Below are 25,454 nucleotides of genomic sequence, written 5' to 3'. Positions count from 1 at the left end.
ATGTATCTATCTATAGTAGTATTATTGTTCAGATATGTTATTTATCTCCTGATATCATCCATTTGGGTTAGATTTTCAATTTTTTTTCTTAACTTTTGAAGCATGGACTTAGTCATTTTTAATTTAATCTATCATCAGCTATTACAATTTTTATAAAGTTATTTCATGTAATATAGTTTCTGATTTTAAAAATCATGATTATTGGTTAAATTTGATCATTTTTATTTTAAAAGGTGCACGCATGTAATTGGGGTTGGACTGTTGGAGTTGGAAGACATGAGGGAGAGGATGGAGGAATGGGGGGGCCAATGGCATTGGATGTTACATTTGGTTTTTATTGAAAGATAAATGATAAATGGCACGAGGTTCGCGAGGTAGTGCTCTTCTTTTTTTGTCTTTGTATAGCACTCAGCACTTAGCAAGGACCAAGTGTTCCCTTTTTCTTGGGTGCCCAAAATGATGGAGGAGTTAGTGTTGCTTTCCTTTGCCACTTTTCTTCCTATCATTATTCTCTTCACTCCCTTCTTTTTGTCAACACCGGACACTTATTTTATTTTTTGATTTTATCCATATAAAAAATGAACACCCACTTCACTTATTTCTATTTACCCATTCTTTTTTTAATAAAACATTTTTTATGATGTCCTTTAAAAATATGTATTGTTTTGCAATATAATTGCCACCCCTTGGCACTACTCAACGGTTATTACTCTTTATGGTGTCGCTTTTGATGAATATTTTGAAGACTAAGCTAATGTTACTTATGGTTTAAGAAACCAAGTTACCATTGTTTTATCTTTAATAATGCCTGATTAAAAAAGTAAAAATAGAAAGAATTTTTTCATACTATGAAAAGTTATAATTAATATATAATTATATATTAATTATTAAAAACATTTATGTAAATTTTTTCATCTCATATTCGTTCCTTAACCAAACACACCCAAAAACAATTAATTACAAATTGTAATTTGTAACAACTATCACGTTTTTGCATGATCGTATTTTTGCCTACCCCATAGGAAGTAGTTTCAAAGACTGATCACTTGCTGTACCTGAATGTAATAAGATAATATATACACACTCTTTTTTAAAGGTGAGGTTAGGTAGCTCAGGTGACAATTAGGATTTTTTTTAATTTAAATTAAATAATTATAAAATTTATAAAAATATATAAAATATAGAATAATTATTTAAATATATAACGTATCACATTTTGAGTATTGAAAGCAAAATTTAAATACGGACGTATTTTGGATATTGAGATTTCAGTCAAACTATGACGCAACGAAAATCTGATGTATCCCAAACGTATTCGAAATACGTTTCACATAGAGAAATAGATACTGAGCACCCGAGATACGTTCAAAAAGGAGTCGCATCACCCCAGATACGGTCAAACTCAAAAAGGAGTCGCATCACCCCAGATACGGTCAAACTCAAAAAGGAGTCGCATCACCCAAGATATAATTAGAAACAAATTAACGCCATAATACCCAAGATACGTGTATTATAGTCTAGATTTTTCTGCATTCTATCTTTGAGAAAAAATCTATATATATTCTCCCATCCTCAACCATTAGTCACAATTCATTTTTTTCTATTTTCTCTCTTTTTATCCTTTAACTTTATTCGCACAGATAATAATCAGTTTTTTTTTGTTGTAATTTATTCTAATGGGATAGTAAAAAACGGTGATAAATAAGTGATTTTTGAGTCTACTTCAATTGTACTGTTATACATTTACTGTGTTGATATCCTACATGCTCTAAAGACGGTCATACTAAGTAATATAAGGAGAATATGTTCTAAAGAGGTTGGGCGGGTTGCATATAAATTTTTATCTGCCCTTCTAAGTAGTGGATTTACTAACAATTTATTCTGAATTGAAGATGATTAGCATGTAAGGATAATGTTTGACATACATGTAAAACTAATGCCACAACATAGCATAGAGTGGTATGTTGCAGTTCGTAACGTAGTTGGTGGTAGTGGATCGTCCTTTTCAAGTCCTCAAGTAATCTAGCTAGATGCAAAATCGATCTATATTGTCGAGAGCCATCTGTACTTTAGGAACTCGAATTGAAGGTGTTACAAAGTTACTAAATTTTTCCAAACTCTTGAAAATGAAAATCTCAATTGCAAATAATATATATAGACTTTTGACTATATTTTCGGTACTGTGACCCCCATATCCCGGTGCACCCAAGATACATAAGATTTTTGTTCGTTATAACCCGAGATCTTAATATCCAGAATACATCCCTATTTGAATTTTGTACTCGAGATGTGGTATGTTGTGTAGTTAAGTAATTATTCCTTTTTTCTTTTGGTATTTCCGTGAATTTTATAATTATTTAATTTAAATTAAAAAATCTTGACAATTATTCTCACGTTTTATTATTATATTCTGTAACGTTTATAACGTTAATATACGAACGTGCACAAAATATGGCATCAGCAAGTAAAATTTTCTGTCTTTTTTTATTAAATGAATGAATCCGAATCCATTAGAAACATAAAAGTTACAAATCAAGATTTTCTTTTTCCCCCGGTAACAACTACAACGCCGTTACTATGTCCAGAAAACAGCTCTTCACAAAGGCCATCTCATGGTTTCTCTAAGAATAATACAATACGCTGAAAATAAAAGATATAAGAAGGATTGCCCTGTTATCGCCAGAGTATAGATAAGAGATTGAAGGGTAAAGGCACAAGTTGTGATCAATTTTTACCTGAACTTTTTGGCACGTAATTACATGAATACCAACATGGATAGCATAGTTAAATTGGACTCAGCAGCCAAGAAGATTGTTCTTAGCTAACAAATACGCTTTGATGGTTTTACCTGGAAGTGAAAAATCTCAACTCAGCCACAACTTCTAACGGCTGGAGGGCTTTGAGAGGATTCATTATGACACCATCTATCAATCCATATTCTTTGGCCTCTTTTGCGCTCATGAAAAAATCGCGGTCAGTGTCCTGGTTAATCTTTTCCAAACTTTGTCCAGTGTGGTAAGAAAGATACCCATTCAGGTTAGCCTTGTGATGCAGCATTTCATTTGCCTGAGGATCAGGACTGATGATTAATTTTCTGTCAAGAATTGTACAAAAAAAAAAAGGCTTAAATAGGTTTTTGGTCTGTATAACTTTTCTTTGGCCAATAAAATTTTTAAAGTCTCTATTTAGTCTCTATAACATAATATTAGTTGATACAGTGCTTGCACTAGAGAAAGTTGATTTTAACACACTAGAAACTTGTAAAGATTAAAGACAGGTTCAAGGTAATAATCATATTGAATAGAAAAAAAAAAAAAGGATAAAAACCTTCTGAGGATCAACAGCATCAAGGTAAAGAAGTTGCGCAACTATGGTGTTTGCCATGTCATCATCAACTCCTCCGCCGCAACGTATCTATTATATATCTCTAATTTTAAGGCCAAAATGTGTCACATGTTATTCTTTCATTGTATTTGAAATCAAATCTTTCCTTCCAAAATTAAAGAACTCTCTCTTCTTCACTCATTCTATCTCTCTTATATATCATTATCAATGACTAATTACGAATTTAACAATAAAAATATACAACATAACATTCTCTAATTATATTTAAATTAAATTAAAATTAAAATTGAAATACTAAAATTGAAATATAGCTATATTATATATTATATTTATATATCACTAACAAATTTAATAACTAAAATGTGTCACATGGCACTCTCTTATTAAAATTTAGAGAAAATAATTTCCTCTAAAATTAGTAAACATCCTTTTTATATTTTCTTATCTACATCTCTCTTTTTTTCTATTTCTCTTTATCCTTCTCACCTATATATAATTTATATTTTATATTAGTAATTTGACAAATCAAAATGTGTCACAAGATATTTTCATTATAATTAAAATAAAAAATTTTCTTAACTTTCAAAATTAACAAACTCCCTCTCTCATTCTTCTTCTTTATCTTTCTCTCTCTTTTCTCTCATTCTTTATTTTTTTCTATCTTTATGTTCTACAAAAAATTAAATAAAATTAACAACATAATATAATTTAAATAAAAATATTATTAAAAAATACTAATATTGTAATTAAAAGTTAAAATTAAGATTCAATTATTTTAAAAAAATGAGTTAATTTTATAACTATCAATATAAATTTTTTTTATGTTAATATCTAATTATATTTTTATATATAAAAAAATATTATTTTTAAATAACAAGCATAAAAATTAATTATTTCTATTTGTGCAACAAACTTAATATCTAATCAGATATAAAATTATACACATTAAATTCTTTCAAATTTTAGATAACGAATATTAAAATTAAGTAAGAAAATTAAACTCTTTCATTTGAAAATAATAACTAAAAAATTTATTATTTAATTTTGTTTAAGACTTTGGTCTTCTTAATCGACGGGGATTTTTATTCCTTATGACTATTTTATAAAAGTAGTTTAATACTATAAATTTTTTGTGTCATAATCTATAATATCAGGATCGACGTAATTTTAAAAGATTTATATTCCCGTAATAGTATTACAGGTAAAAATACTAGTTATTCTCTATGTACCAAATCATATTGTCAGCATTATAATAGTTGAAAGACTGATTTACAAAAATTCAGCTTAACATTACCACCATATAAGACACACAAGGAAAAACAAATATACCTTATGCTTATGCAGTGCGTAGTGGCGGATCCAAAAATTTTATAAGAGAGGACTAAATTAAATACAAAATCAATTAAAATATAATATAATAAAAAAATTAACAAAATATAATTTATAGTATATAAGTCATCAAAATTAATAATTATATTATATAAAAATTAACATTCAACTAGATACTTTACGATTTTGATATTTTTAAATTTGTTCTATGATATTTCATATAACTAAAATTATCAACTTATTATCTAGAATAAATTTTCAAACATTCTTTTTTTTAACATATACAATTATATAATATGCTAAAAATTCGTTTTTCATCTTATTTTAATAATTTTTATTGTTTAAAAAATCTATTCAATTGTTACTGTTGTCATAAAAAAATTCAAATAATTTTTTTTATAATTGTTGATTTTTTACATTAATCCAACCTTATATATTTCAATAACTTTTTAATTATTTATATATTTATAAGCTTTTATTGTTTTTTAAACTTATTTTTTAATTATTACTAATATATTATAATACACATTATAATTTATACATATTAATAACATATAATTTTTTTAGTGTGTAATATATTAAAATATATTTAATCTTAAATCGGCCTCTGAGTCCTTATGGACCAAACACCCTGGCATGAACTACTGCTACTCTGGGTTGCCCAAGACAAATTGGACTGAACTTTAATCATTGCCTCTAAACTTCCAATGTAACACGTTAAATATTTACATGGAGGGTTAAGTGATCTATGTAGGTATGAAATCACCTTCGTCTATAATGATGAACCTTAAATTCCTGAATTAAGAAATTTGGCTCTGCTCCAGACATTACTGGTAGAAAGAGAATAGAAAAGGATTCGTTGTCGACCGAGAACAATGCTTTTATGTGCGAGAAAAACTACGAGATGCGCAACAGATAAAGAGAAAAACCCTTTGATGGAACCTGCTTCTGCCATGATGAGGTTGTGATGCTGAAGTCAAAAACTACTACAAATCTTGGACGAAGCTTTTTTCGTTACCCATCCTAATAGGTATGAAATATTTATGGTGTTGATTTTTTTTTCAAGATAAAAGTTATTTCATTAAATGAAAATGAATGGTCCTAAAAAGGACAGTATAACAAGAGAAAGGTTGGAACGATCCAACTATAGTCATAACACATAATGCAATAGGAGAGAGAAATTCAAAAGATAAAGTAAACCAAAAGGTAAAGTGAATAAAAATGAAGGAGCTCTTCAGGAAGAAAGTTCAAGAACAGTCTCCGTCTTCTTCCATGGCGTGGCGAGCAGCATTAACTAATTGAAGAGGGTGGCTTCTCTTGTTCTCAAATAACTTCTCGTTTCGGGTAATCCAAATCTGCCATAATACATTTGCTGCGAATTCTTTCTTCTTTATCGCGTTGCTCACAAATTTCAGATTTTTGTCAAGCTCACTCCACCAAATCCATGGTTCTTCAATTAAAGCTGGAACAGGTAAATTAGTGATTCTCCAGGCCTTAACAGCGTCGGTGCACATCCAGAGGCAATGTGCTACCGTTTCAGGGAACCTGTTGCATCGTTGACATAATGGATTCACTGATGGAAGTCTTTCACTTAGCCTTTGTTGAACAGGTAGGCCTTTGTGCATAATTTTCCAAAGAAAATTTCTTATCTTGGGTTGGCATTTGATGCTCTATATATCAGACCATAGTTGCTTATTTTGACACTGTTCTGCCAGAAACTCTATTAGGGGGTGGAAGAATTGGAATGCTAGCTGGTACCCAGATGCTACTGAATAGCCTCCATTTTTCTCCTTTAGCCAGGTAACCTCATCATCACCTTGTTGGATTTCAGTGTTTATGATTGCCTCTGCAATATCTGGTCTAAATAGTTCTTGTATTAGTATCTGATTCCATGATCTGGTTGGTAAAATTAAGTCTGAAACCCATGTAGGATTGTGCTCTGAATTAGTCTCTGTAGTAGGAGTAATAGCCAGATAATCACGAACCCGTGAATCTTCTCTTATTCTGATATCCGAACCGGTGCCTACCCTCCATAGGATACCTTTTTCCAGAACTTTTCTGCCCTCTAATATGCTCCTCCATCCCCAAGAAGGGTTGATTCTAACTTCTGCGCGGTGAAAATTGGAGTCTTTGAAATATTTACTGCGGTACACCCTAGAGATTAGAGAGTTTGTTCTTGTAAGTAGTCTCCATCCTTGTTTGGCTAGCATTGCAAGGTTGAAAGCTTTAAGATCTTTGAAATTGAGACCCCCTTGGCTCTTGGACCTACAAGTAATTCTCCACCCAATCCATTGCATCCTCCTTTCCGATCCTTTTTAGCCCCACCAAAACTGCATTATGGCTCTTTGTACCTCTTCTATTAGTGTCTCTGGGAGTTTAAAACAACTGAGAGTGTAAATAGGCACTGCTGTAGCCACCGCCTTAATAAGGACCTCCCTTCCACTCGATGATAGTAGAATCCATTTCCAATGTTGCAATTTCTGTAGCACTTTATCCTTGATGTAATTAAAGGTAGATTTTTTTGACCTCTGCACTATAACCGGCAATCCCAAGTATCTATTTTGGTTACCCACGTGTGGAACGTGTAGTAATTCAGACAACATATCTCGGGTCTGGGTGGGCGTGTTCCTGCTAAAAAAGATTGAAGATTTGTCCAAGTTAACTGTTTGTCCACTAATCTCTTCACAATTACTTAAGACCTTGAGTAAACTCTGGCAGTCCTTGACCGTAGCCTTACTGAACAAAATTGCATCATCTGCAAAAAATAAGTGGCTGACTTAAGGACATCTGCGATTTAGTCTCAACCCAGAAAACTCTAGGCTCTGTTCTCCTCTGTGGAGCAGATAGGATAGACCCTCTGCACAGAATAAAAAGAGATAGGGGGAAAGAGGATCGCCTTGTCGCAATCCTCTACATGGTCTAAAATAACCATGAGGTGCACCATCCACAGTAACAGAGTAGGAAACCGTAGTCACCAGTTCCTTAATCCAATCCACCCACTTTTTACAAAAACCCAATTTCTCCATCATGGTCCAGACAAAATTCCATTCAACCCGGTCATACGCCTTGCTCATATCAAGTTTCAGAGCAAATTCATAATCTCCGTATCTTTTATTCTTCAGAGAGTGCATAAATTTGTGGGCTATCAAAACATTGTCACTAATGAATCTTCCTTTTATAAAAGTACTTTGTGAGTCACTAATAACCTTCTGCATAACTGGTTGCAATCTGTGAACAATTATCTTTGAAATAATTTTATAAACTACAGTGCTAAGACTTATAGGTCTAATCTGTTTCAAAGACTTAGTATCATGCACCTTAGGGATTAGACAGATATTAGTATGATTGAAAGCTTTTAGTACTCTACCTCCACCGAAAAAACTCTTGACAGCACAGATCACATCTCCTTTGATAGTCTCCCAAAAGTATTGAAAGAATTTAGCCATGAAACCGTCTTCACCCGGAGTTGAGAAAGGGTTAATTGAAAACACAGCTGATTTGACTTCTTTTTCTGAAATAGGCCTCACCAGAGTTCGATTTATTGCTGCTGTTATTTTTCTAGGCATTCCTTGTAACTCTTCAGTAGGATCTTTTGGAAAGCTGGTTGAGAAAAGTTTTTCAAAATACCGTTGAGCGATTTCAGCAATGCCCACCGCATCCGATGCCGTCCCCCCATCCTCATCTCTAAGCTATCTAATTTTGTTCCTTCTGTTCCTAGCTTGAAACTTGGAGTGGAAGAACTTTGTATTTTTATTCCCCCATTTCAGCCATTGTATTCGGGATTTTTCTCTCCAGTATCTTTCCTCTTGCTCACAAGCTTCCTCAAGTTCAGCTTCTAAAATACGAATTGTTGCTCCATTTGCAAGCTGCCCTTTGTTTGTTTCGTCTAATATCTTCTCCTTAAGGCTCATGATTTTTGAATTTGAATTGGAATTAGAGGTTCGTTGCCACTCCACTAGCTTGTGCCTGCAAGACTTTAACTTCCCAGCCAACTTAAACATTGCTGAACCCACTACCTCGTGTCTCCAAGCTTGCTTGATTATGTTGCCAACCTCTTCCTTCTCACACCATCGCTCTTGAAATCGAAATCTTCTTTTAGATCTCCTTTCCTTCTTGTGTGAGCATAATAGCAATGCCTTATGATCCGAGCCTAAGTCATCTAGGTGTTTGACAAAGGCATCAGAAAATTCAGACCTCCATGCCACTAAAACAAGAGCTCTGTCCAGCCTTTCCTGTATAAAATTACCTCCAAACTACCTATTATTCCAAGTAAATTTTTCTCCTTCAAACCCCATGTCAACCAGTCCTCCCGCATTAATGAAATCATTGAACTTTTGAATGGAGCCAGCTGATTTAGCTATACCACCCTCCTTTTCATGGTGCGCTCTGATAGCATTGAAATCCCCAATTAATAACACTTGGTCTCCCCTATGCGCCATAATCTGCAGCAGCTTTGTGTATTGCTCATCTCTTCCAGCCTCATCAGTGTGTAAGTAAACACCAATAACTTCCCATTTCCTACCCTCCTGTTGGCTTTCCATGATAAAGTGAATGAAAAACGTATCATAGTCCAGAATTTGTACATTAACTCCCTCCTTCCATGTCACGACCAATCCTCCCGCCATTCCAGTAGGGTTCACTGCAAAGCAAGACTGAAAACCTATCCTCCGCAGTACTCTTTCCACAGTCGAGATATTATTTTTTGTTTCGGATAAAAATAACACCTCGGGGGAATGTGATTTATTAATCCCTTTGATGTTGTGAACTGTCAAGGGTTTCCCCAAACCTCGACAATTTCACATCACCATCTTCATACCTCCTTGGGCGCCAAATGTTGGGTGGCACCCACTCCCTGTTCTGATTCAGCCGTTTCCTCCGAGCACTATTTCTTATAGATTGCTATATCGCTGCTTCCTTCTGTTCTCCTTTTACTCCCTGAGATTGAACTATACAAATTTTTTCTTCTAGCTATCTGTTTCAGTTTCAATTTCTTCAAATTTTTCTTCTCTCCCTTCGCTTCCATCACCCCAATGGAGAAAGTTAGCTCCTCCATTTTGTTCTGATTTGCTATTCTTGTTATTTCTTCTCCCCCACTCCTTATAGCCTCTACTCCTTTAATTATTTCAGTCTCTCTTCCTTCTTTTTCCTTACTGGTCAGGATCCTGCAAGAGCTTTGAGCCTCATTCTCCTCTTCTCTCTTTTGTGAACTTCTATCTTGGACAGAGAGGTTTGCAAATTCTAACATTAAATTAACAGGTACTGGCTTCCGTTCTCTGCTTTTTTCAGATCCGTTGTGATTGCTGTTTGGATTTCGATTTTCTTTTTCATCTTTCACTCTTCTTCCAATTTGGTCTGCTCTGAGCCATCCTCCCCATTTCTCCTCTATTTCCTTTCCAGTCGCCACATCCTCCAAGTGCTGTTGACAATTTCTGATTTCATGTCCAATACTCCCACAATAATAACAAAAGTTGCCAATGCGCTCGTATTTGAGTTGGAGTTCAGTAACGATGTTATTGTTGCCAGAGATTTTTAGCACTCTTCGCAATGGTTTTGTAATATCGAGTTTGACCTTAATTTTTAGCAGGCTTCTTTCCTTACTCCACATAGAGAAAATACCAACATCTAACACCTCCCCTAAGGTCTCTCCTATATTTATGGTGTTGATTGAAGCATGTTGAAAAGGATGTTATAACTTTTCTACATTATTAAATCATTTTTTTATCTAATTTTTCTGACAAAAAATGAATAAAAAATGTGAGTATTTTGTTTGGACCGCTGAAATGAAAGAGGAAATTGAAAATTGGGATATAAAAATTAGAGTCGGTAAAAGAATGGAAAAATTGAAAGACACAAAGATAAAACATGCAGGTATGAGGTCAAGTGTTGTTGAGGAACATTTGAAGAGGATAGAAGTCTTGTTACTAGGAATGGATCCTCTCAATTTTTTTAACAATTGAAAAAAAAGTGTAATCTCTCACTATTAATTTTATAAGTGGAATCAAGAATAAATATGAGAGAGAGTAATAAAGAATTAGAGATTACACTTTACACTCTCAATTTTTTTAACAATTGAGAGGATCCATTCTCACTTGTAACATAATATTAGAAATATAGTATTCATAAGATTCATGTAAGTATTTAATGTGTCACATAAGTGTCTTCGTTAACGACGAGAATCAATGACTAACGTTTAACTCAACTTGTCAAACAGAAAAGAAATATTGGGAGTCATTTTGTCAAAAATAAATGTTAAGGTCTATTTTATTAAAAGCAGAATTTTTTAGGGTCCAAAATGATCATTTTCTGTGATTAAAATCTAGCAAATAGATGATAAAAAATTCAGCAAATAAAAAATAAATTTAAGAATTTATATAATTATTATTATATACATAAGATAAATTAAAATAAAATTTATAATAATATAATATTATTAATTATTTTATTAATTATTTTACAAATATATATGTCGAGAGTGGATAATACTTAAATCCGACCTCCATCTTGTATCGCCAAAGCTCGTGTTCGCCAAAGCTCGTGTTCTGATCGAGTAAGAATGGGATGAACACTTGCAAATTTGAATAATATTGTCATTCTTACTTTTTTTTTTTAAGAGTATCTGTCTATCTACCATAATTTGAGTTAGCAGGAGAGAAAAGAATATGTAACTACTTTTTAATTAATTAATATGAATTAATTTTGATATTTAAATTTATAATTTAAAATTTTAAGTTATGAATTTATGATTTAAAATTTTGAATTTAAGATAAATAAAATAATTTTAAAAAAATAATTAAAAAATTGATTATCTAATATTATTTTTTAAAAAATTTTAATTTGAATAAAAAATAATACCTATCAATCCGCTAGTAAAAAAAGTAAAGAGTTCAGGCCTTCAGGCAGGGTTCAGCTTCTCTCATAATTAATAGGAAAAAAGTTAATTTGAAATTTTGAATAATTAAAAGGCTAAGAGCATAGCAGTTTGGTATTACAAATAAGGATTTAGTTAAGAAGAGTCTTAGAGAGCCAGCAGATTTTGTAATTTGTAGCTACTAATTAACTAAAATTACTGTTTTTAAATTTTAATGGTATAAAATTAGTTTTGTTTTTTTGCTAACTAAATGATGACCAAATTTTAATAAAAGTGCTGACTCCTACACTTTTTCTTTAGTTAAAATATACTTTTTAAACATATATTAAAGTTGCTAGTAAAAAAAATTAAATTTCTTTTCAATAAAGATTAAAGAATGAATGAATGAAACAGTCGGAAAACAAGTGTCCCGTGATTAGCTGCAGCCTGCAGTTAACCTTTTTATAAGATAGGTTCCATCATAAGTTTGTCTTCACACTAATTTTTGAAATTAAAAAAAATAGATAATTTAGTTTTTAAAATTGCAAATGAGCAGTCCAAAATACGAGCTTGCAAGTCTCAAATATGAAACTGCGATAACCTAAAGGTGATATAGTGATAACGCTACACTGCATTGCCAACTATATCAAAAGATAGTAACATGAAATCAAATGATATCATAGCAACCTCTTTAATTTTCCTTTTAGCTAGTAAAATTATTGCCAAAATGACTGGCTTATAATCTACTATTACTACTCCAAAATCCAGAATTAAAAAACAGAACTGGACATGTTGTATACATTTCCAATTAACTGGATATGAATACCACAAATCCTCTTATGTACCAATTTAAAATTATGTGCAACAGGGAAAATTAACAATTCCCAGTTGGGCTCTCCACCAAAAGCTCAACAAATGTTTGATCTAATCTAGAGCCTATACCAAAGATGAAAACATTGATGGTGTCGCGCGACTGGCACAAGGCAGTGACAGAGGATCATCAACAACTTCATGCTCTAGTTGCGGCTGCCATATTCTCCTGGACTGCCTTGTAGCATTGGAGACTGCAAAGAGGAAGCTTTGATTTTGAATCCCGATACTTATATGGATTGCTACAAGATGGACCAGCACACTTCTCACGCGGTGGAGGATAACTGAAACATTTATGAAATGGTTTCATTAGAAGAGAAAGACAATTTTATGTGTTTGCCAAACAAACAATGAGATTTAACTCCTGACCAATGTTTATAGTTGTATATATTTGGCAAACATATAGAAACAAGTTATCAGGAAGACAGTGAAACAGGTCCCGGATAACAAATTAGCACTTTAGGAGAGCCTACCTGATGGGTTTGGAGTTCAATATGCTAGGGAGCCCCATTTCCTCGGGAAAGGTCACAACTGTCCCAGAAGGACCCATCACATATCTCACGGTGTTTGATGCAAGCATTCTTGCATTGGCTGCTTTCTCCTGCAAAGAATAATTTAACACTGAAGGCTGAACCAAACTAGAAATTCAAAATAGGGTGTAGGAAATTAATCTAGTGCTGCAAAACCTCTGCCAGTTCTTGTTGACGCTTCTTTATTTTCTCTTCTCGCTTCTTCCTGCTGGAATCTTGACCAAGTATTTTTCTGATAGCTTCAGCCTACAAAATCGTTTCAAATGGACTTGATTAGTTGACTTTCCATGTAAAATGAAGTACGATGCACAACAAAAATACATCTGGAGAGAAAAAACAAACCTCAGATTCTCTGGCAGCCTTCTCAACCTGCATTTTACGCCTTTGAGCAGCCTCGGCTTTCTTCAGTTGCTGCTCCACTTCTGTAAGCTTCTCCTTTTGTTCTGCAGTTAGAACATCCAATTGTAAATTAAGCTACATGGTTGATGTCTCTAGTATGAAATTGACACTTGGCAGAAGGAGATAAAGTATAGATAAGTGCTCACTTCTAGGTGGGGCAGGTGGTAATCCATTGGGAAACTCGATTAAACTTGCACCAGATGCTGAGGCATCTTTGCTCGATTGAAGGGCCCGTTGACGTGTAGTGAGAGTCATTTCCTTCTTACCATCCATCAATACATCAACTGATTCTTTCCTCTGTTTTCTCTTTTTCTTGTCCTCAAGCTCGCCATCAGAGCCTGACTCCTCTTCAGCCTCATAGTCAGTGTCCTCAAATCTAGACCTTTTCTTGCCATCTCTGCCTGATCTTGATGATGCAGCATTTTCCAAATTGGATACACTAGAGAGTTTTCGATGCTTCTTACTCAACTCTTCTTCACCTCTATACACTGCAGAAACTTTCGATGTTTTCAGCTTCTCCAAGTACCGAATCTCATCATCCTCATCATCGTCATCACCAAATTCTCCATCCAGTACTCGCCTTTTTGGTACTCGCTTGCTCTTACGAACTGGTTCAGATTTGTCTCTTTTCTGACCAGATGTGTTTTTTCCAGATGTCCTCCCCATCAGTGACTCCTCCTTCCCAAGACTAATACAACCCCTTGAGGATCCCTTCCACCGAAGACCTTGTAAGCCGCCCCTCTTTTCAGAAGGAGAATGATTATCGTCAGAATTATTCTGGGATAATACAATTTGATGAGATCAACCAAATAGGATTTTAAGGTTAAAAAAGAAAAGAAAAGTTATTATTTTATAGATAACCAATCAAGACCAGGAATACTCTTCCATAAAAGTAACATCTAAATATTTGGTACAGTCCTTGCAGACAGGGTAGACAAGATATGCCTTAATAATACTATGAAATGAAATTCTATAGAAGTTTCTGACCGGATTGACTAATTCTGCAAATGTCAAATATGCAATACCATCAAAAGGTATCCAGGACCAATTAAGCTTTTCCATGAAAGAACTTAAATGGTCATAAATCTCCAACACGAGGAGCCATTTAGGCTTAAAGTAGGGATAATGTGTGGCCCACTTTATCTTCTGTAAATTTAATAGGAATATACACAAGGATTAATCAGCTTTAAAAGCACTAAATCTCTAGGTGGAAGCACTTGAATGAAATTATATCTCCAACAAATTCTATATAAAACCATTGAGGAGCAAGATACTATACTATCAAAAACTGACATAAGCTACGTTACAACCAAATGAGGAATACCTGTTGCTTTTGGCGTGATCTTGAGGCATCTGAAGAGCGTGTACTTTTCATAAATGTTCCAGTTCCTGAAGCACCATTAGACGACGAGTTAGATTGAATGGTACGTGTCACACCACCAACCCTGAGTTTAACCTTCTTAACCTTGTTCTCATTCCCCAATCCGTCTTGGGTGACACCAAGCTGCCCCACACTCATACTCTCAGGATTCCTTTCACTATACATATCTGCAATTCTTGATTCTGACTCAAAGCTCTCCTTTGATTTATTAGACCCTTTCCAATTAGCTGGAGCAAGAACACCTTCGCTACAGCGTTTATTATTCGAACCACTCCTTCCAGGTTCATTATTATATAACACATGGAATCCTTCATCCTTATTACTCTTCCTTAGGGATTTATCATCCTCAGCTCCAGTAGCAGAGGAGGCCTGAGAAACACAATGATTAAGACTGAATTCTTTTCTCTTGGAATTAGTATCATAACCAGCAATCTCGTTGCTGGAGGCCTTGCCAGCATCCTCTGAAGGGGGGGTTGCTGACAAGGGAGACAGCTCTTGCTCTTCCGGGTACCACCTAAATCCTCCATCAAATACTTGTTAATTTGTTATTATCCTATGGCCACAGTTTTCCAGTGCCCCTTCAACTACTGCTGAGGGGAAACCCTCATAAACAACAATGACCCCAGCTGCAACAGAATTATATCAAAATATCAATAACACATGATCAATCATAAAAACGAACCATGCAAATTCCAATGCAACCAAACAGCTTTTCCATTAAGTAAAAAATTTACTTGAACATGAAAACAGTGCAATTCATTTAGAATTCAATTAAGATCCTATATTTTCACATGATCTCGAATTTGCTACAACACTTGAAACAGCATTTGCGGATTTCGTTTGCAGTTGCATCACAGTGAAAACCAACCTATACGAAATTTGGGGGAAAGAAGTTCCTTCTTTTGGAAACGGAAACAATAAATGAAACCTAAACGAACAGAAAGCAAAATCAAACACGCGAAAACAAAAAGGATACAGTGAAATTGAGAATAAGCACGGTGAATGTGAGAGCTCACTATGTGATGCGGCAAGAGGATTTTGCGTCCGGGTTATTGCAGCGAACTGAGATTGGAGGGCATAGCGATAGGGTTTGATCGAAGCAGAAGGAATTGGGGAGAGTAACGGGTTCTTGTTGTTCTGTTGGAAATTGGATCGGAGGGAATTATTGGGTGGAACAGCAGAAGTGGGAGTACCAAAGCACGCGCCTTTTCTGTGTAGGGCGCGAGTTTTGGGGAAGGAAAAGAGGCGAAGAAGAAGAAAGAGACAACAAAAAATTTGGAGGTTCATCTGCAGCTGACCTGATTCTTCAGAAACGACCATATTAGGAAGACACAAAAAACCTCGTAAAAGTGCATGCGTCAATTAACATACTACATATTAAGCGTTTAAACTTTCATAAATTATTTATTATTATTTATTTACTAATGTTTCTTTTCTTTTTTAAATATCTATAATATATAAAAAAATTAAAGAAAAAAATATTTCTTCCAAAATTATTTTAGTTTTAAGAGTTTAATTTTGATATATAATTGATAATATAAATTATTTTATATAATCATTTAATGTTATTCGTTTTTTGAATGATTTGGTCAAATATAAAATGTCGTTATTTTTGTTAATGTCAATACATAATTGTTTGTACGTTTAATTATTGGTGAAACGTATTATAAAGTTGATAGTTTAGATTTATTAAATGATTTAACAGATTTGATTAAATTGTCATTCAATAACTCTCAACTATTAAATTTTAATGTAAGCAAAATATTTTACAAAATTTAGCATTTTTAGATAACTATTTATACGAATTAATATATTTAAATTGCCGTTATATAATTAGAACGTGTAAAATTATTTTTAAATAGTGTATTAAAATTATAATTTAAAAGATATATAGAGTAAATTTTTTTTATCTCTGACTATTTATCTAAAGGACAAAGTAATCATTCACTATTCGAAAATTTACTTTTAACCATTTAAATAATCAATTTAAACAATTTTTAACACATTAAATAAAGAATAATAATACACATTTAAAATTTTTGTTAATTAAATTTACTTAAATTTATCTAATATAACAAAAATTAATTATCACTAATATTATTCTTGTTTAATTTAGTTAAATTTAATTCATAAAAAATTTAAATACATATTATTACTCTTAAATAAATCATTTATTTAAATAGTTAAAAATCGATTAAATCAATTTTTTTAATTGTGAAAATTTATTTTATTTTTCGAGTAAATCGTCAAGAAGTAAAAGGATATTTAATCAAATATATTTTGAGTTGCAACGACTGTCTATCCTCTCAACCATTAGTGGCTCTTGGATTTCCCCCTCAGTGGGTACCTTTAAGATTAATTGTGATGCTAGCTATCCTGGCAGTGGTGCTTGAGTTGGTTTTGCTTGTGTTATCAGAGATTGGAAGAGAATGTGGCAACGAGGCTGTCTGGAAACAATTGAGAGTCGTAGCATTTTGCAAGGAGAGTTGTTTGCTATTTGGAGAGGTTTTCTTTTAGCATGGACTCGGGACAAAGAGACATTATATGTGAGACAGATTGTGTGGAGGCTTTTACTATTGTCAATAATTTACAAGATTGCTCTGGGTTTATTGATCCTTTGGTGTTAAAAATTCGAGATATCATGTATTGGAAATGGCGTGCTGATCTTCGGTTGATCTTGAGAGATGCAAATACAGTAGCAGACATCATGGCAAAGACCGCAATGAGAACCCTTTTTTCCCAAGTGGAGCTTCCGTTGCCTTGGAAAGAATTTGAGAGTAGTATTCAGCGGGACTGCCTTTCTTAAGCAGTTTTTTTTTCTCGTTCTTAGTTTTTGTTTATTTCTTTTAAATCACCAAAAAAAATATATGTTTTGTTAGGATGTTGACCATTTTCAATTAGGCGCATGTTTTGGTGTATAAGCCTGAACACGTTTTTCACATACAGTAGTGAGTTGTTACACTGGGGTTGGGTCGCCTGCAATTGCGGGACTCACAATCACTGAATAATTAGTTAAGATGAGCCCTCTTCCCTTAGACGATGGGGCCTTCTGCAGTTAGTTTTATGTGCTCTTGTTGGAGTCTCAAGAGCCATGTCCTTGTCTGATTCCTAAGCTTCATCCTCCCTTGCTCCTGGTCGCTGTTGCCGTCACCGTCACACCTTGGGCTTTTCATGTAGCTCTAGATTTATGGGCCTTCAAACATGTTTTATCTCAATCGGGCCACAGATTCTTAAAGGCTCTAAGATAATTGTGCCAACCGACTTGGTCCATTACAAATTTAATTACTATGATCCTACATGATTAAATTAGAGTATTTGGGTCAAAATTAAAATCATCTTCAACTTTTTTTTATTAAAATTATTTTTAACATTATAAAACGTTATAAAATTATTTTTTTTGTCTATAAATAATATTCTTTAAATAATTTTACCCTTTTAAAAATAAAAACAAACCTACCCCATTCTTCCATATTTCTTCGTTCTCTTTCGATCTTTTTCTTCTATCCCTTTTCGCCACCCCACCATTTCGGCCCCGTCTCCTTCTCCACTTTTTTCTCTCTCCATCACCAACCTCAACTTTTCCTCCATTAGTACTTATCTCACTTTCCAAATTTTAACATAACTGCATATCCGACCAAAGCTTAGTTGAACCAAATACCTTTTGGTCAAAAACAAAGGTATTTGTGAGATGAATTTTTTTGTTCATTGGTTTGTTCCACAACAAAAGGCTAAAATGGTAATGATAATGTACCCAAATCTAGAATCAATACAATTTCGAACCTTTCCCACCTTTATTTTCGTGTTCTTTTTTGGTGTATTCTAAACCATTGAATATGAACTAATCTAGTTTGAACTAAAGTTAACACACTATGAACAACACAAATATGCTTTATCCAATATCCACAATTAGAAACTCAACTTTGAAATTAGTTTAAAAAAGAAATACCTTGTAAATATGAAATCCCTAAATTACACTGTACGGTATGGTTTTTGAGATTCGCAAATTTCAGGAATAAATCGAGGGCTTTCTATTTCTCCCCTCTCCCCAATACATGAGCCTAACGTCTACTATGGCGAGTACAGACCCACGTGCCGCCGCCTTCTTGAATGACTCTAGTGCCTTTTTTACATTCTGCTTCACCTTTGGGCTTCTGTGCTTGAACTTCTTTTCCATCGGAACAACATCATCGCCTCCTTCAACAACAGCAACGCCTCCCACCATGACTGGCACACCACCGACGTCACCTTTAAGGTTGGGTCATCAAACGACGCCGCTATTTTTGCTATCACATCGTATGGTAGCGCCGAGAAGCCAGCACCAATGTCGGAAGGTGCAGTCGGCAAGAACGGAAAGGGAGAGAGAAGCCAGCGCCGACATCGGAAGGTTTTTGTCCCTTTTTCCGCCGTCACCACTCTCTTCTTCCTTTTCTTTTCTTTCTTCTCCCTCTTTTGTTCCTTTTCTTCGTCTTGGTTTTTCTGTTTTAGGTGGGAAATGGGAAGGGATGGGGTAATGGACTAATGGGTGGGTCATAGGTGGAGTGAGTATTAAGTACGTAGTGATAATAAAAAAAGGGTATTTGTGCATTTCAAAAATTATTATGTTTAAAAGGATTATTTTAAAATGTTTAATAACATTGATAATTATTTTAATAAGAAAAAAAGTCAGCGATGATTTTGATTTTAACACAAGATGTTAAGAACGAAAAAAGTATTTAACCCATTAAATTATATTGGTAACTAAATTATTATTGACACAATAATAAATAGTTAAATATATTTAAATAAGTCCCAAAAAAATTTTTATCGAACATTTTCGTCTTTAAAAATATTTTATTACGTTGAGATTTTTGAATTTTATAAAAATAAGACATATAGATCTTTGCGTCACATTTTTAAAGATTTATTTGTCCAAATAAAAATAATATATCTAATTAAAACAGAAATTTATATGTCTTATTTTTATAAAGTTTAAAAATTTTAATGTAGATTCAACCTTCTAACCTTTCTGGCACAAGTTTGTGCACTGTCAATTCTAAAGCCTCAATGCCACAACTCAATCTTTTATGCATGCCACGGTTGTCTTCTTGACCATAGCAGTGGCCTTCAAATTATAATAAGAGAGTCCTCTAACTCTAATATAACACCGTCAATTAACTATAATTGTAATTGTTCAACGTCAAATTAATCATTAATGTGCCATGTATCATGCGGTCCGGAAGAATGAAATAAATAATATACTAACAAGTGAATTTTGCTACTATTATGTAAGAATCTTAATTAACCATCTTTAAATTATCTAGTTGATCACACAGATGGTTAAAATTGAGAAATATTTTATGACTTTTTTTTTTTAACATGATTTTATAACTCAAGTGGGATATGTTAATTCTGAAACTTATTGCTTTATGCTAATAGGAAAAAAAATTAGAAACTAACATTTTTTAACCAACATTTCTTTTTTTAATTTTGTTCCTTTGTCTAATTTTTATTTAGTTATTACTTTAATTTATTGGTAAATTCTTGGTTAAAAATATTAGTTCCTAACAAAATTGAATAAAGCAAAATATAACTTCTATCCCGAACAAAATCTATACTCTATCTTATAATGAGTTTTTTTTTTTTGGTTGACTTATCTTATAATGAGTTTATTAATGAGTACCGGAAAAAAACTTTAATCATTAAATCTAAAAGTTATTGATCTATCTAGGAGTGGTTGACTCTTTAATTTCGTACTTAACCCATATGCTCACTTAAAAAATTTTCAATCTTATTATATATATAAATTTTTTTGGTAATTAAGTTTAATCAAGTTGGTTTAAGTATAACAAAAATCAACCTCAGATTAGACTACGTATAAATACGCACTCTCCCAACTATTGAATAGTGGGAATGTCATTATGAAAAACAATTTTTCTCTCTTGATCAAAACTGTAGCGTTCAAAATTCAAACCAAACTCAAAATCTCTTAAAATCGTCGCGAAAAATCAAGGAATTTCAAAGCTAAATTCGAAATCTTCACCAAAAAATACAGAAAGAAAAAGATTATTGAAGTTATTGTTCACTAATCGTCTAGTTTTTTCACTTTTCTCTTTCTCATTTCGATTGTGAAACATTACATAGTCATATTTCTATTTATTTTGTAGATTCACTTTGTGTTCTAGCGTTGAAGTACATATTACTGTTCTCATTATACACTTCATTTGGTGATAACTGTGTTAGGTCGGTGTAAAAATATTACATAGTGTTTGTCGTATAGTTTAAACTATATTTTGCATGTGTTTTGAGGGATTTGAATGTGTTTTTGTGTATGTTTAAGTATTTGTATGTTTCAAACTGAATTTATTTGTAATAATCAGTAACAACTTTCAGTGTATTTCATGTGAATTGAGGTGTTTTTGGTGTTGTTGTCCTCTTTATACTGTAACTAAATAACAGAATATTATTCTTGTGCTTCTGATGTTATTTTGTACATATTTGAGTGATTTGCATATGTTTTTCTCCATTTTTTAGGAATTTTCTTCATCGATTTATTGTAACAATCCATAGAATTTAGTTGTAGTGCTTCTAGTATCATTTTATGCATGTTTGATTAAGTTGTATATCTTTTTGACCTCATATTGTATGATGTAATAAAAAGACAATAGCGGTATATTTGGTTTGTCTTTGGTGTATTTCATGTGAATTGAGGTACACTTGATATTTTTGTCCTCTTTTTTTGTAACTAATCCATAGAATTTTGTTATAGTGCTTGTCATTATACATGTTTGATTGAATTGCATATTTTTTTGAACTCACATTGTGTAATGTAATCAAGAAATAATAGTGGTGTATTTGGTTTATTTTTCGGTGTATTTAATGTGAATTGAGGTGCATCTAGTGTTTTTGTTATCTATTAACCTTTTCTTTATTTCTTACAGAAAAATAACAAAAAAAAGCGGCAAAATATAATGTAAGCATATATATATGTTTGAACAACTCAATATTTTTTGTATAAATATAATTTATTTACATGATTCTCATTTATTTACAGAAAAAACATTATTTGAGATTCTCCACGAGATCCATTCATGATAATTCACAATATGAGCGATGACAAGAAACTCATTGTTCAAGAACTGGGGTTCGGTGATGTGATGCACATTCTTGCCATGAATGTGCCACATAAGTTCTTGAAAGAATTGACATATTCATTTGATATGTACAATAACACACTGCACATACGGTATGTTACAATCAACATCACCCAAGAAAATATAGCAGTTGCCCTTACCTTGAATGTATCTAGTAAAAATTTATTTTGTATTATATTCTGTAAATCAAATTTCGATGTATTATCAAATTATTTCTGTGTTATTGAAATATTTTTACTGCTTTAGCAAAGCCACGCTATCCATTTGTAAGCTTTCATTTATAAAGCTTCTTAAATAATTTTTTATTAGGTGCCAATTAAACTAAAAAATTGTTCTCTTTAGTCAAACTTCAGATATTTACCCTATTTTGTTATGCATATCATTGGTGGATATGGACGGCGAATGTTGAAAAGAAGAAATTTCATGTCCCTAATCCATTGAACAAAAAATCTCCTTCCAAAGACAAAATAGAACTTAATAAATTTGTTGTAAGTTGTTTATCTTATACAAATTTCTATTTTCTTTATAAATTCTCTTGTTTCTGTCTGTTTGAAATAAGGTGTACTGGTAATTCTTTGTGTGACGTTATCATTTATTCATTTCGCTATAATTTGGTGTTAAATATAGAGTGTTGAGTTAGAAAAATAAATAACATATTGATGATGACAAACATGTTTATTTGAGTTAATGACCCAAGTGAGTTTTTGATGAAGTGGTTCAAGTGTGCAGGCCCAAGTAATTATTGTTGCAGCCCAAACAAATAAGACTGAAAGCTTCCAAGGGTGATAATTGAAATGGAAGCAAACCAAGCCCAATGCCAATCAAGCAAAAGAGAAGCAACCATAAGCCTTGTTAAGTTCACTTCGGGTAATACATCAGAGAAGAAAGGGAGATTCATCTTTTCGTTCTAACACAAAGAGGAAGAAAGAAAAAGTTAATCAAGAAAGCCAATGTCCAATCAAGTTAATCAAAAGTATGCTAAGCAAGTTCAGAGATTAGAGGTAATTTGTTTCCATTTGCATGCAAGTTAATTGCTTCACATTTTCTCCTACTCTCTGCACCACTATTTTGAAAAAAATGAAGAAAGTGGTAGCCAAACATCTCTGCTGTGAATCAATGGTTGAAAGTGTTTCTTGGATCCAAAACACAAATCTAAAGGTTTGGATTTTGCTAAGCTTGTTGAAAAAGTTGAATGGTGCTACTGCTGTGTCTGCTACGGTACTAAGTCCTTATTCAAAATTCCTAATTTTTGGGGTTGATTAAAGAAAGAAAAGAAATTATTTTAGCTGGTTCAAGGACCAAGAAGTTAACTTTGAAGAAACCCTAGCCGTGGCCTAGGCAAGATACAAAAAGGAAAAAACGATTCTCATTCTGGACAAGGAGAGAGAACCCGAATTGAGAGAAGAGTGAAAACGTCACAAAGAAAGTTTGAAGTCTTGGAAGCATTGCACCTACACTAAAGGGAGCACTTCGCCAAGATGAAGAACAATTTTTTAAGTTCAAGAGTTGGCTTCAGCGCATAGAGTCAAGGCTGTGAATCATCATCTCCTTCATGTTTTACTGTTTGTATTTCTGTTTCAATGTACATCTTTTTTTGTATTCATTCAGAGGTAAAAGGCAAGAAAGAGAGGCATTAAGAAAAATTCATTGAGTGAAAAGGCTGAGAAAAATACTTGGAGAGAAAAGCCAAGAGTGATCTCAGATTTCTTTTGGTTGTTTTTTATTTTTGTGTCATGTACCTGAGAGGTATCTCTTGCTAAGTTTGGTAAGCACTTAGTGTGTTGAGTCTAGGTAGTTGCATAGCCAAGTCAAGTTTATGTTAAAACTTAAGTGTCCCATATAGGATTACATTGAGTCCTAGGAAATTGGTGTATGTAATACTTAAAATGATAGTGAAAATTCCACCAACGTTGTGGTGGAGACTGGATATATAGGTTGCATTGCACTAGACAACTGAACCAGGATACATGGCTGTGTTATCTTCTTCCTCTCTGCTCTAATTCTATTTTTTGCAACTCATGAGACAAAACAAAATTATCTCCTGCATAATCATATACACAGACCAAACAGGAACTAAGTCAACAGTTTTGGTTGAAGGCATTATTAAAAGTTTTAAAGAATGCCATAGATTCAACCCCTCTTCTCTAGGCTATTAAGAACCTTCAATTTGTATCAAGAGTTAAGTATCAAAAATCAATCTTCACAACTTGGAGGAAAGGTCTAATGGCAAACAACATGGGTGCAACTACTGTGGCCTACACTCTAACAGAAGGTCAGTCAAACAACAAGCCTCCTTTCTTCAATGGAAAGAACTATGATTATTGGAAAGAAAGGATGTAGATATTCATTCAATCAATTGATTACAACATATAGAAGATAGTGGTGAATGGTCCTAAAATCCCTATAAAGACAAGTGTTGACGGAGTGGTGACTCCAAAGAAAAAGGCCGAATGGAATGATGATGATAAAAAGAAAGTGAAGCTAAATGCAAAAGCTATTAACTTGATGCACTGTGTTATAAGCTTCGAGGAGTACCGAAAGGTGTCTAGATACAAAACGACAAAAGAAATCTGGGAGAAACTCCAAGTCGCACATGAAAGCACCAAACAAGTCAAAGAAACAAGGATTGATATGCTGTGAAAAGAGTATGAAATGTTTACCATGAATGAAGGAGAAAGCGTTGATGAGATGTTTGAGAGATTCTCAACCATCATAAATAGCCTACACGCTATTGTAATGACCCACACTGAACAAACTCTGGTGAGAAAAACTTTTCATAGAAAATGATAAGGGTGTCGAAGCACTATACGTCAGCATCAGTGGACAGTGAACAAAGTATCAAATATTTCTATTTAACAAATCTTACTATGTTTTTTGTTATTGTCCTATTTTAATGTGTTATTTCACTTTTGTTTTTAGATAGAATTGTACAATAGATGTGATGAAATGACTGGAGATAATTGATCTGAAAAATATCAAAAAGAGAAAATATTCATGGAAGAATTGGAAACAGGTAACTATCTTTAAAAATAGAAAATTTTCTATTACTAAATTAACAGAGTTTAATAAAAAAAAATTTTTAAACTGTAAGAACAAGTTGATCATTTCAGAGTCACATATGCTTCACTCATTCTATTTGACGAAATGAATCAACTTAAAGATAAAGCCATTCAAGAATCTAAAGCCATCAGACTATCCAAGCCATCTGGTGCATTATTAACTCCTTAATGTACATTGAAATAAGGAGATATTGATAGTAAATAGTTTGAATATTGTAAATTGTTAAGAATTTATATACTGGTTGTGTACTGAATTGTCTGTGCAACGTATAGTTCAAACAAACACATACTTTGTATCTTTGCAAATATTCAATTTAAGTTTTTCATAAATTTTCTTTGTAAAATAAAATTTCTATGAACCTGTCTATATTGTATTGAAATGTTGTTAATCTAAATGAATCCAGGTTTAAAAAAATGTAGAAAAAGAAGAATAAATTCTATAATACACTAAATTTCTTTTCAAATACACTGAAAACTATTCAAATAAACACCAAATTTTTGTAGGTTGATTTTCTACACTGCTTAAGTATTGAATTTTCTATGTAATATATATTTAAAACAAAC

The 25,454-nt window shown here is 32.8% G+C and overlaps 2 protein-coding genes across 3 annotated transcripts; both read right to left on the bottom strand.

Moving 5' to 3' along the window:
- Positions 1-12,198: 12,198 nt before the first annotated feature.
- Positions 12,199-15,232, bottom strand: LOC107492293 (uncharacterized; the record flags this gene model as incomplete). Its single annotated transcript, XM_016113294.3, has 6 exons — positions 12,199-12,675; positions 12,865-12,992; positions 13,078-13,167; positions 13,264-13,364; positions 13,467-14,097; positions 14,645-15,232. Coding segments are annotated over 6 exons (1,683 nt in total), but the record flags the coding sequence as incomplete, so codon positions are not given.
- LOC107492377 (uncharacterized) lies at positions 15,206-16,031 on the bottom strand. Of its 2 annotated transcripts, XM_016113397.3 has the most exons (3): positions 15,718-16,031; positions 15,570-15,629; positions 15,206-15,327 (listed from the first exon to the last, which is right to left on the bottom strand). In XM_016113397.3, the coding sequence occupies exons 1-3, from the start codon at positions 16,019-16,021 to the stop codon at positions 15,239-15,241; spliced, it is 453 nt and encodes a 150-aa protein (XP_015968883.1). In that variant the 5' UTR covers positions 16,022-16,031; the 3' UTR covers positions 15,206-15,238. The 2 variants fall into 2 exon arrangements, with proteins under 2 accessions (XP_015968883.1, XP_015968884.1); XM_016113398.3 differs by lacking the exon at positions 15,570-15,629.
- Positions 16,032-25,454: the final 9,423 nt, after the last annotated feature.

This window comes from Arachis duranensis, chromosome 6 (assembly GCF_000817695.3).
Source record: "Arachis duranensis cultivar V14167 chromosome 6, aradu.V14167.gnm2.J7QH, whole genome shotgun sequence".
NCBI lineage: Eukaryota > Viridiplantae > Streptophyta > Magnoliopsida > Fabales > Fabaceae > Arachis > Arachis duranensis.
Note: the sequence above shows the minus strand (reverse complement) of the source record. Positions and strands in the feature narration are given on the sequence as shown.